The sequence below is a fragment of the Patagioenas fasciata genome, chromosome 1 (assembly GCF_037038585.1).
Source record: "Patagioenas fasciata isolate bPatFas1 chromosome 1, bPatFas1.hap1, whole genome shotgun sequence".
NCBI lineage: Eukaryota > Metazoa > Chordata > Aves > Columbiformes > Columbidae > Patagioenas > Patagioenas fasciata.
In genome coordinates this window covers 157676178-157689261 of record NC_092520.1, presented here as the reverse complement: position 1 = coordinate 157689261, position 13084 = coordinate 157676178, and the positions used below count along the sequence as shown (strand labels likewise).

The 13084-nt window shown below is 39.7% G+C and overlaps 1 protein-coding gene across 7 annotated transcripts in view; it reads left to right on the top strand.

Annotated features, from left to right (window-relative positions):
* The window catches only part of LARGE1 (LARGE xylosyl- and glucuronyltransferase 1), a 291854-nt gene that overhangs the window by 240622 nt on the left and 38148 nt on the right, over positions 1 to 13084 (top strand). For all 7 annotated transcript variants that reach the window (XR_011735698.1, XR_011735697.1, XR_010651410.2 and 4 more), the window contains exon 10: positions 7395 to 7550. Coding sequence is in view for 3 of the 7 variants with exons in the window: in XM_065838648.2 (XP_065694720.1) it covers positions 7395 to 7550 (156 nt within the window). In the remaining 4 variants the exon portion in view is untranslated. The remainder of the gene's footprint in view (positions 1 to 7394; positions 7551 to 13084) is intronic.

Genomic DNA, 13084 nt, shown 5'->3' with positions numbered 1-13084 from the left:
AGCTGCACTAGACTTATTCACACTGTTAACATTATCCCCTAAATACCAAATCGAGGCTGAAATTCTTGGCTTTGAAAGAGAGGCCAGAACCTTATCTAGTGCATATAAGCCTCCTGGTTTCATAAAGCTCTTCCCATATTCAGCAGTTTAAAAACTGGCCCTCAGGCAACACTGTTTAAAATTCTTCATGCAATTTTACAAAAAGCATAAAGCAATTGAAGTTGTGAATTTGCATTATGAAAATTAGCAAAATTCTGGTTCTGAAAATAAACTGTCTGGTTTGTTATGTGGTCGTCTCAAAAAAAGTAACAAATGTCATTAGCCCAAGTTAGAAAATATACTCTTAAAATCACCAAAGTTAGTCAGTTCCATGGCATTTAATATAAATGGTATGACACAACATATTTGGCACATCTTATATTTCATGGTAAGACTGGAATAAGAAACGAGGTATGAGAAACCTCCAGGGTAAGAGGGAGAGAAAGACAGATTGTGAAGTTTGCACTGAAGGATCAAGAAGGATAGCGTAGGAAGGAAGGAAATGCAGGGAGAGATTTAAATTCCAAGGTAAAGCTGGCCCAGTCAAGTATTCCTCAGTCAAATCAGACTGCATTCCTCATGTCAGACTGAAAAGGCACTGATGATTCGCACTGGCCTCAAAGTCCATCAGACTTGAGGATTTGTCATCTTATTATAGGCACAACATTGTGTCAAATAAACTTAGACCCCCAGGGCTGGCTGCTGCTCAGGTGTATGTGTATGTATGTATGCATACATACATACATACATACATACATACTTCTTTGCTGCTCTGTTCACATTCGTGCAAACATAGGATGACCAGCATGCTTTTTGCAGGCCTGTGGAGCACTTGAATATTTCATGTTGCCTGAAGAGAATTCTAACCGCTTTTTTTCCCTTTATAGTCTTCATTAAATTGCATTTCTGTGATAGCTGAGCATTGTATACAAATTTTGGAGGACTTGCATATGGGAAACTTTCAGAGAAGGCCTAAGAAGAACATAAATATTTGTAACCAAGTTTTGCATTGAATTAATTTTATATCCATCTAGAGCAAGATCAAAATAAGACTATTTTTATTTGTCTAAATGTTTACTTACCTCCTGTGTCATACTGTATAGTGCTGGAGGCCACACTGTACACAACTAGACTGAAGTCTGTGGGTTTTGTACTGATGTGTGTGGTGTATGGAACCCAAACCTATATAAACAATTACACTTATGGAAATATTCCTGTCTTCACCCTGAGGACACCTGTTTTAAGGATGCTTTGCATCAGTCAAGAATGTCTTGAAATGAACAATTTTAGTAGAAAACAAGAGTGGGCTGAGAGGAAGCAGATGCCCTTTAATTCTTTCTGCCAAGTGAGCCAACTGCAGTGTCTAAAGGCCAGAGGTGCTTATTTTTGTATGACATTTGTCACACCTTGGAGAAACACTCAGGAGCTGTTATTGAAGACTGGCCAAAAGATGTGGAAGTGCTAATAGTCGTTCTGTGTAGGCATCCACTGTCTGTCTTTCTTATCTCTGCTCCGCACATGGTCCCCAGTAGCCTGCAATGTCAGGGGACAAACGTGGGAGCTGCAGGACTGGGCCCTGCTACGCTTCCAAGCCTGTGGGGATCTGTTTGGAACTGAGGTTCATTTATGCATTACTTACTGGGTCGGGCCCTGCGTTTGCTTTCCTTTTTGGTTAATAGTTTGTTCCTGTCTGTAAGGAAATCTCAATTACTATGATTTGGCACAAACCAAATGGCAAGAAAAATCCTATGAAGGAAGGTAATGAGTTGCGATGCCTCTGACAATGAATCATGACCTCATTGAATGAGTCAGTCATGAAGAGAAGTCTGGTTGTCAAGGATACAGATGCTATTTACACAGAGAACCTGGTAATTCACAATCTCAAAAAATCAGATGCTGGACTCTTCAGTGGGGATTTATCAAATTATTAGAATTTACTCTCCCGCCCCAAAATAGGAAAATGCTTTAAAACTTGTTGATGGCTTTTCAAACTGGTTTTGAACACAGCTTATACTAAATTAGCAGGTAGATAATAACTAACCTCATAAATTCCCCCTTTTGAGAGTGTGTTACATGATTCACTGTGTCTTCCCTGGGAATGTCTTCAACACCAGGATGACTTTCTAAGATTGTTCACGAAAGTTTAAACAGCTTCTTGTCTGTAACCCAAATACATCATTTCATATCTGCCTCAAACATGACCTATTGCACTTCTTTCTCCCACAGTCCCTGAGCCATCCCATGCTGTCCAAGCCCCCAGCACTGCTCTGCAGTAGGTCTGGCATTCTGCCACCTTTCACGTTTTGATGCCAACCAAGGAACAGCTACACTGGGAGGAGCAAAGGCTCAAGAGGGTTAAACATACATTGTGTGATTACAGAGGTGTTTTTAGGGGTGTTTTTGCAGGCAAGAGACCTCTTATTAAACATTGGTGTGGGAGTTGAAGGGAGAACTGCAAATCCTTTTGAGGAAAAATTGAAAACTTTGAAAAGTACAGGACAAGGATGGTCTGTCATTTTACTGCATTACAGCCTATGCAGTAAGCTGGAGAGCAAAGTAATTCCTGGGACCATGGACATCAAACCAGGCAGGGCAGGCATTTGAATCCCACATCTATAAGCAGTGCCTGGACCTCTGGGTTACTGGCTATTCCAACGTGAATCTCTTCCACTTATGTAGTTCAGAAATACCACTCTGAAACTTCCGTGATGACATTTTTTGGTAAGTATTTGATCATTTCTGAGGAAATTTGTTCTTTTATTAAACCATTCATTTCTGGTAGAACACAGTTTAAAAATAAAGTTTCCAGCCATCTCTAATTGAGACATAAGTTACATGTGTGGTGCTTGTTTGCAGTGTGACTTGGGGCATATTTAAACTTTTCCGTAACCTGTGCCTGTTAAAAAAAGCCTACTGAGATGGCATTAAAGTGTCATATGTAGGTGGCTTTACTGTGCAGATTTACTGAATGTTTAACTTCTGTTGATTTCAGTGGCAACTGTCTGGTTACCTAAACCAGGAGTCTAGTTTTTAAGCAGGAAGGCTCCCCATCTACAAAATACCACTTTTACTTATTTACTTAAATTGTGAAGTGCTCATGGGTTTAATTAAGAATATCCATTCAGTGCTTTGCAAAATTAAACTTCTTCAGGCTTAAATTTAAGCTTAATGTATTCTTTTTACCCCTTCTGCCTGAAAAGGAGGCATGTAAGTATACAGGATATCCTATATTCTCTGATTTCATAAGAGTTAAAGCAGAGTGAGAAGTTATCAAGATGTATCTTTGGGTAAAAAAACAGAAGAGATTGTAGTTAAGGAAGCATTTGCCTAAATACTTCTTTTGGAGAGAGAAGATGCTTCAGGGGAAAATGGATAAAGGTACCTATAGAAATAATGTTGTGTGGAAACTTACTGTTTAGTGGTTTGAACATCAGATTAGAAATATTTAATCTCCCCAGAGAGGACAATGCAGCTGGTAACCTAAGGAGGTTTGCTGAGATTTTTGTTCCCAGTGTATTTCTGTGCAGATAACTGACCTTAGAACCTTCTCGTGCACTCCACCACTGTATAACATCCTGTGTTACCTTCCATCTCAGATCCCATTGCCAGTTTATGACGCTCCAACTGTGTCATAATTTGAGTGCTTTGGGTCAGAACCTGGGGAATAAATGGCAACTATTGGCTCTGTTAGCTTCCCTCACCAGGTCACAAATGTATGGAAGTATTCCAGGAGGCTGGCTGAGCATAATCAGTGAGTGGTAACAACTGCTGATTAACTCAGATGGTATTAAGGGAAATGTAGCTAGTACCAAGATGCTTAATGACAACTAACTGAGTGTTAAATAGATGTAGAATTTTAAGTTCTTCTCTTTCAGTGCTTAAATTGCTAAATTAAGATGAAGAAGCATATTTTTCTTAGTTCTCATGAGGCCTTGATCAAGAGTGGGAAGGATCCATGTGACAGCCTGAAGGCTAGCACTGTTCCTGAGGTGTCCACCTAGATAATGGCACTAGAATTTTGTATGTTCTAGCTGCAGTCTCTTCTGTAAGCCAACAGAGCTTTGGTATAATGTAGAAACTAGGAAGGAAAATAGAAAAATAGATAAACACAGTATTACGGTGCAATTCAGTCTTGGAAAGAGGGTGTTATAGTAATGAGATTTTTAGTTTCTAGATTCACTTTCTCTTTTTAATGTTGAGATAACACTTGCTCAGTCTGGGAATAAAGTGGATTCTAAGTTTGACTTTTTTTTTTCCCCTTCTGATTTCACTGTATTCTGTTTCCAACTGATTTTTTTTGTTGTTGTTCTCAAATCAATTCACTGTTGCCTACAATGTAGTTTCTAACACGATGGCCATAGCTTTACCTGTGCAGCCCATTGTCTTCATTGTGTACCGCACCGATGCCTGTGGCCACCCTATGCAAGGCTATCTTGGCCTATACAACTTCTGCTGTGGCAGATGATGCAATATACTAAATTAGACAGCTACAGTTAGAACTGAAAGTGAATTTGTGGGCTGACAGCAAAAAAAGAATATGGTCTTTGGAGGCAGTGTTGTATGTCAATGGTTAAGAGTCTTGTCACTTTTTGAAACCTGCTTTTTTATGCTTTTATATATCACATAATGTTTATCTAATCATGTTACCTTTGAAAAGTGGCCTGCTTTTTTTGCCAGACCTGCTTTGTGGTTTTCCTACCTGAGGTCATCCAGATGGTTGCATGGTTCCTTGATGTTCTTTAGCTGCATTGGCGTGTGCTGTCTTCCTTGATTAAAAAATCAGCTTTTCTGGATAGTCACCAGCTCCATTCAGCTTTATTCACTTCAGGCTCCCCTGACATCTGTACACATGCAGCATCATGACATGTTTCATATCTGATCAGATCTGAACCACCAGCGAGGCCCTTGACACTCACCAGCTTTTACACACACACAAGATTTGGAAGCTCAGCAGCAAAGAGCCTCCGTGCTGACATCTGCAGTTGCCTGGCTTGGACATCATCCCCCACACAACTGGGTAGAGGCATCAACACCACGACTTGGCTGTGATGTGACATAGCGTGTGTTGATGGGAAGTTCCTGCGGCAGCGGGGAGCCTGTCCCATAACAGTCACTGAGCTTATCATCATTTTAGCCACTTCTATGCTCGTGGTCCCTGTGATGAGTGGTTAGAGGGCTTAGCAAAGGGGTAGGATGCTTGTAAAGACATCCAGAAGGAAACCCTCATGAAGTGTAGGAGTAGTGGAATGAATACACAGAAGATTTTTCTTAGCAAGTATTTTTTGTCCCATTTTCCAGCTTCTCAGCTTTCTTTGATCTACTCTTAAATAAGTGCAAGTTAACAGCAGACAGTTTCTATTCTATGTCTGCTTGTAAAAATACATACTAGTACCCTGTAAAACTGTTAAGCAGCCCTTTAGGTTACTTCAGCCCTGTGCTTCTGTTACATGTGCCTGTTGCCCTGAGGTAAGATTCAGTCGTTAAGATTTTTTTTCATGCATTTAATGCCTTTTGCTGCAGTTAAATGCAATGTATAAAATATGTCAAGTTGTTTTCAAAGAAAGGAGATTTTGTAGACCTGTTTTTCAGTGGAGGAAATCTGTCATCTTAAGTTTATGTCCTAACCTACCTAAAGCCTTTTTTGTTTCTGTGGTGTTCTGTATTTTCAGCACACATTGCAGAAACATATTATTGCATGGTTAAGCTATGCTTCCAAACTTATGGACAAATGTAAAACCAGCAAAGAATGCAGCTTTACCTAGGAAAAATATCTACACCAAATATTTTTGTCCAAATAATTTCTTAGATTTATACAGTGTGTAAATGCATCATGATATTGATTTAAACTGTTACTATAACTGGAAAAAGTGATTTGCCAATTTCTGAAATTATCTTTTTCCCCTAGGGTTGCTTTTCTGTAACTGCATGTATGGTTTTCTGACATCCTAGTATTCTCAGCAGTGAAATCCCAGGAAGGGATAAAGCTTTCTCTGTCAGGAGGTATTTTCATTGGTGTTGGGTAATGTAGAAGAGAGTGCCATTGTTTTTATGTCAGTATAAATATTCTGTGGAGAGACTTGCTTGCTGAAGTTAGTACAGGAAGAATTCAGGCTAGGTCCTGCTCTTTTCTCCTCCAGTTCACTCATTCAGCAACAGGTAGTGTGATTTCAGAGGGCCCCCTTGTCCCACGAAGTTGTGCTGCTGACACGAAGGGAGCTGCATTCATTTCTTCTGGGCTGCTTCTGTTCTACATGCTGAGCTTCAGCTCTGTGAATTCCCTCCCACAAATGCGATGTTCAGAGCAAACTTACCTTGCACCCAGCTCGGCAGCCGGCCTTGAGCCCTGTGGCTGTGTGTGAGTGACATGGTGCCTTCGCGCAATTAACTTCATGGATTCAGAGAACCTCCAGAACTCCGAGCTTGGAAATATTCCCAAGAGAGATTTTTTTTTTAATCTCTTTAGAAGGAATAAAACTGAATACAAAGCTTTTGGTGTTTGTTTGGTTTTTCTTATGCCTAAAATATAGCCTCTATAAAATGAAATCATTCCTGCAAACCATTTTTGTCTCCCTCTTAGTTTTCCTTATGCCCCTGTTCTCATTCACACTGGCAGCAGTGCAAAGTTGCCTTGATGTAAATGAGGATCAGGCCCTTTATGTCAGCATTAGAGTTAAATCTAGGGCAGTGTGAGAGTCATCTCCGGTTAGCAGAGGCTAAATACCTGCTAGAAATTGGAATCCAAAGGGTGAAGCATTTTACTGCATCACTGTGTTGTGTAATGCCACTGAGGTCAGTCATGTTTAAATGAAGCAATGGCAAAAAGGAAGTTAAATTCAGTCTTTTTTTGAAGGGTGTAAATGTGTATAGGAATTCATTTCAAGCTTTTTCTTCTCTATACCTAACTAGAGAAGAGTCTGCCTGGCCTGAAACAGTGAATCAGTTTCATTAGCTGAAACAGTCGTGTGGAAATCTGAGATTAATTTTTAATACCTACATCCCCGTGTCCCTTGTCCTGCCACTTTCTGCAACAGAGTCCATAACCTATAAGGTCTGTGATTAGAGTTGTGGCAGCATTTAGGAGGCGCTGCATCACAAACGGCAGCAGCACCTGACTCAGGTGTGCAGGTAATCTTATGGAGGAGTTTGAAAGCACATCACCTCTGGAGTACGCAGTTACTTGTGAAAGATGTGGCAAAGCCTTCCTGATAAAACGACAGAGGTGTGTGTGGTTTGGGGTTGGGGTTTTTTTTGTTGTTGTTTTTAAGAGGGCAGCAAACGAAACCCACATAAAAAAGCAGATAAAACAAATCTGTATTCTAACAGCAGGATGTGTTTTCTCTTTCTTTCCCTCTGAGGTGATTCACTGGAACTCACCAAAGAAACTGCGAGTGAAAAACAAGCACGTGGAGTTTTTCCGCAACCTCTACCTGACATTCCTGGAATACGATGGGAATTTGCTGAGACGGGAACTCTTTGGCTGCCCCAGCGAGGCAGATCTTAACAGTGAAAATGTAAGTGGGATGTGTAGGGCTTGACAATTTAAAAGGGGGTTCGTACAAGGCACAGGCTACATGAAGACTTGGAGAGTTGGTGGCATAAGTAGTGTGGTGTGAGGGCTCAGGAGAATTGAGGTCAGTGCTCAGATTCCAGGAGTGATGCTGTGCACATCATTCAGTCTCTCTGTGCCTCAGTTCCTTGCCTGTAAAACGCTTGACTTAATCCTTCCTCTGTTTTTTTGTGGGTTTTTTTTGTCTACCTTGCCTTTTAAAAATCCTCAACAAATGTAACATCACAAACTGAAAATTAGTATTTGGGCTCCTTCTGCCGTTAGGCAGTTCTGCAGATCTCACCCCTAAACCTAAAACGTTCCAGGGGAAGGGTTTGTTTCTTACTGTGTGGTTGTTCAGCATATGGTGATGTTGATTTTGGTTAGTAGATACTAATGCACAAATAATGTAGAAGAAATAAAAATTTCAAGACTACTGGTTTTAAGTCTATGAGTTTTTGCCATGCTGTAAGCTGTAGAATGAGTTAATACTTTAAGATTCACATAGGCTGTGAGGCAGCAGGTTTTTTCTACACTGCCCCTAACCAAACACAGCAGCATTTATGTGAATCTGCATAAAATTTGCAATCAGAACCTTTCAGACGAAGCAGATCCTTTGGAAATGTTTGAAATCAAGGATGTTTGCATACATATCTTCTTATGTGTTTATGCCTTAGTACATGTAGTACAATATACACAGATGTATATGAACTCCTTGTATATAATGTGGTCTGTGGAGATTTCTAGACTAAGTATCAATTTTGGCTATGTAGTCTGAATGGGAATAAAAAGGAACCTGTAACATTTTATGTTAACTTCAGGAAAAAACATCTGAAATATACAGCATTCTCTCTATAAAAATCAATAAAGCAAAGCCAGTATCATGTACACATTAGCAGTTAAGAGGTAATTGGCAATCAATAGCATTGTTGAGGCTTGTAGTGTTTCCATTTAGTCTGTGGATAAAATGACCACAAGAGATGCTGTTTCCAATTTTTTAACTATAGAACTCAGACATTGGATAGATATATTTTAGCCCGAGGCATAGCTTCCCAGATACTTACCTGACCATCCCACTATCTTGTGAAAGGAGTGAGAAATGATGAGAAATGAGATAAACGTTAACTTGGAGAGATTGAAGCAGGGAAGAGAGAGAGAAGCAGCCAGCGCACAGTGAGAGCAAAAAGCACATGGAGAAGGAAAATGCTCTGCAAGAGTGACAGGCTTTTAGACCATGAAGTGAACTGAATGTGATAAAAGACCACTAAGAATCTGATGGTCAGAAACATCAAGATACGATAGACGAGAGTAGAGGGTAGCATAGGAAGGGAAAAGGGGAGTGAGACTTAAAAGACAACAGAAGAAAGCACACCTTCATCACATGCAGGTTAAAATTATACTGGATTCAAAACATTTTGTGTGAGTTCGAAGAGCATGAATGCAGTCACAGACTTGTTGCTATATTTTCCACAGCTCTGTAAATCTATTCCCTAACACTTAATAAGCAGATTTATTCCAGATGACAAGTTGCTGGAGAGCAGTGCACAGTGAATGCAAGTTCTTGCTGCTGAAAATGGCAGTCCTGAAAGTTTAAAATGGCTCATTTTACTGAATTTTTATCTAGTTGACAGACGCTGGAAATGACTAACTGTTCAAGCCTGTTTCTTATTCCAGACAAGTAGAACGCAATATGGTATAGGGTATGGCTTGTGTCTGAAAAGTAACTCATTCTTCCATTTATAAATTAAAAAAAGAGATACTGGAAAAGAGTGAGCTAGACATACAAAAATACATGAATCCTAATTTGCCAAGAAACACCAAAAAGTTAACAGCCTTCTATCAAAACAATTGGATATAGAAAAAAAAAATCTAACTTCAGATAGCGTAAGAGTAGTCACTTTGGAGAAGGTGTTGGTTTCTTATTAGTTACTCTTTCTGTAAGCTCCCTTCTACACTTGACTCTATCTTGTTTTTATTGTACAATACAATAAGCAAGTTTCAGCTTTGAAGTTATGAGGCTCTAAGAATAGGATTATCATGAATACCACTCTTTCACTCTGTCTAATGTAGCACATACAGTGTCACAGGTGTCATATTAAAAAACAGTACATTGCTGTGATCTATTGCAGGATGATCTTCCGAAGCAGAGCATCTTGTAAGGTGGGCAGGGAACCACTGTTTGTCATTCCTCCCAGTACAAGAACTAGGGGGCACGAGGTGTGGAAAGAACAAGTAGCACGTTCAAAACAAAAATAGACTTTTCATCCACGATGTAATGGAGCTTTGAGCTGGAGGTAATGTTGCTAAAAATCTACATATGCTCAGAAGTGACTCTTCATGGAAAGAAACATCAGTCAGGAGCAGTTAAGCTTTGGTGCAGCAAGTCCTTGAACCCCAAGTTCAGGACGCGGGGAGCATTCTGACAAAGCATCACTGAACGCTCTCCCTGCTCTTACCCTCCTCTCCAGCTGGAGACAGGGTGCTGGGCAAGATGGGTCTTCAGTCTGACAAGATGCAGCCACACATCTCCATTAGGATTCCTAAACATATATTACATAAAAGGCTATAATTTCTGCAGAGTCAAGTATTTATAAAGTAAGAATTGCTATAAAGTAGGAATAGCTATTATTGCTAATAATAGCTATCTTAATAGCCATTATTTTTTCCTTTATTCTCTGAATTGAGACTAGTAGCCCCAAAACACAATTGGGCTTTATTATGTTAGGCATTGTATATGGGTAAAAGGTGTTCCTTCAGCTGCCTGTGCTTCTCTGCATGGTGGATCAGTGGATAAAATATTAGAATAGCTCTGATGGTTTTATGATTAGAATTATTTAAGCACAAAATGCACTAAGCCCTGTTGTGCAAGAAGCAGTGGCTGTGTGTCACTCACAGTCTGGCTGTATCAGAATCTGCCCTTAAAGTCTTGTTCCAAAATGCCACCCGTTGCTTCTCTATAGTTTAATATTTGTAGTGACGTTTTATTTAAAGTGCAATTAAGGAATCTCATTTGTAATGCAAATAGCTGTGAAATGTAAAAAGGATGTGTGGCAGTGAGTTCTGCTAGGCTGGTTCTGTTACTCTAAGGCCCCTTTACATTTCTCATCAGTACTGAGATGGCCTTAATATGAATTTAAGTTGTGTATCTTCAGTTTTGAAGGACTCTTTACAGTGCCAGAAATACATAAAGGGACATTAGTTTAAAAGGTAATCAGACCGTACATTGAACTCCCTCATGTGTAGGTGTGCACATACTTGTGTCCTTAAATATGTGTTTATATGCATGAGGAAGGATTAGCAATTTTCTTTTTTAGTGTTTGCTAAGGAAGTATAATACCACAGACTGATGTTTAAGAGGTCTAAAGGCAGTCTTTGGATCTTATACTGCATAGTCCTGATCTAGTCAGTTGTTGATCTTCAACTGCACCGAGCAACACTGTTATTAGGTTCCAAAATGTTACAAATGAGAATTAACAGAACAGATAGCACTCCGAAATGGAAATATTGGAGGAAGAGAAACACAGACAGGGATAATTTTCCTGTGTATGTAAAAATGCTTATATGTATGTTTATGTGTACCTACATTTTTCATTCTTTCCTTGAAATATTCAAGCTGAAAGACCCGGTGTGTTGCAGGGGCAGGCATGGACAGGAGCCTGTCACATTCTCCTTGCCATAGACCAGTACTGTAAGTCTCCTTTATTCAGTATGTGCTAAAATGAGATTACACAGAGCAGACTTTTCTTTACAAATTTGTATTACGTTCACCCCTTTGCCTTTGTGCAGATTCCGGATGGGAAATTCAGAATATGAACCAAATCCTCCTGTAAATACATCCATTGACTCAAGTGGCCTCTGGAGCACATCCTTAGTCACTCCATACTACTTAGTCCCTGCTATTTCCCCCTTCTCACTCCTTCCTTCTTACTTTGATGCAAGGCAGAAGATAATCTTGAATTTGAACATTTCCTTTTGGCTTTTAATGCTCATGTCCAGCATTTCATTCTAAAGGACCTACTGTAAAACCTAAAATATTGCAACAGGATATCCTGTGTCCCAACCTGTCTCTGTAGGTACGCTATGAAATAGATATTACAAGCCTGATTTTAGCACACTGACCCAAACTCAACCTTTTAGCATTCTCAGAGAACTTCCTTCCTGCAGACAGCTTCTCACCAGGTACTTCTGCCAAAGCATTAAATCTGAAGGTTGAATGGGGTGTCCCCTATTAGTGGAGCCTGTGTCCTGATCCAAGCCCAGAGCAAGATCAGTAGGAAGTTTTATCACTGATTTTACTTAGTTTAAGAAAAGGACAGTAGACTTACATTAGAGAAGACTTTCAGAAAACACAGGAAGAAATTCTCTGCAGATTTTTATTTTCAGATTTTTCAAATCAGTTTAAAAGAAACAGTGTAAAAAATCTAGTTCTTCCTGAAAATACTTGCTTAGATGTATACTTGCTAAAGGTCTTTTTTTCTTCTTTACTTTTTTTTGTGTGCAAAAACAGAGGTTCTTAATATTAGCAAATGGCTGTGCATGCCATTTTGTAATATCCACCAGAAAAGCAGGAGATTCTATACCACATAGTAGAAACTCTAATAACAAATTTAGCCATTTTTGAATGTCTCAAAACAGCATGCAAAGGGAGCTTCCAAGCCAGTATCAGGGCACTGAACTTGCATTCAGACTGATGCTTTGACTACCTTTTGCTCTTGCAGAACTTCAGAATACTGCATCATTTGTAAGACTTGGATTTAAAGTTACTGTTTGGTCATGACATAGTCTTTCTTTAGTAATAACAGACAGTATATGGCAGTTTTGAGGTGAAATCCTGACTTCCCCAGCTGTGTTTTTTTCTATTATTACAACTGTTACTGTTATTAAATGCTGAGCTGGCAGCCCATCCTGTTAGTTGCATGAAAGTTGTCATTACACCACTTTCAACTGGTTATAATATTGCTAGATGGGCGATCGTATGGACTGGGATTTTTCTTTTTTTGGCATACTGATGTGTCTCTTTTTTTCTGTTCTCTCATTTTTTTTAAGTGAAACATGGGGAAAAGCTTGGGGGGTTTTCCCACACACCACCTCTGATGACCTCTTCATGGAAATAACCCATACCTCAGAGAAGGAGCTGACTTTTGGGCCAGGAACATGTCTTTTACCAACCTGGTGAAAATTTAGGCAAACTGTAATACTGAATAATCATGGTTTACACATCCACAGTGCTGTTTTCTTTGGCTTTTAAGGAGGATCAGATCTCTCAAGACTCTTTCTTAGGAGTCTGCGTGGATACTTCTGACCAGATTTAATATATCCCAGTGACTCGGAAGAGTTGAGCATGCTGCAGGGAAGGGGCCTGGACAAAACCTGGCATTTTCTGTGACTGTTTTTTCTGAGACCTCCATACCAGGTTCTGACTGCACAGTAGAGCAGAGAGCAGACACCTGTTTGGTCTCTGTTCTGAGAGGCATCTGTTGTCCTCACTGATGTCCAGAG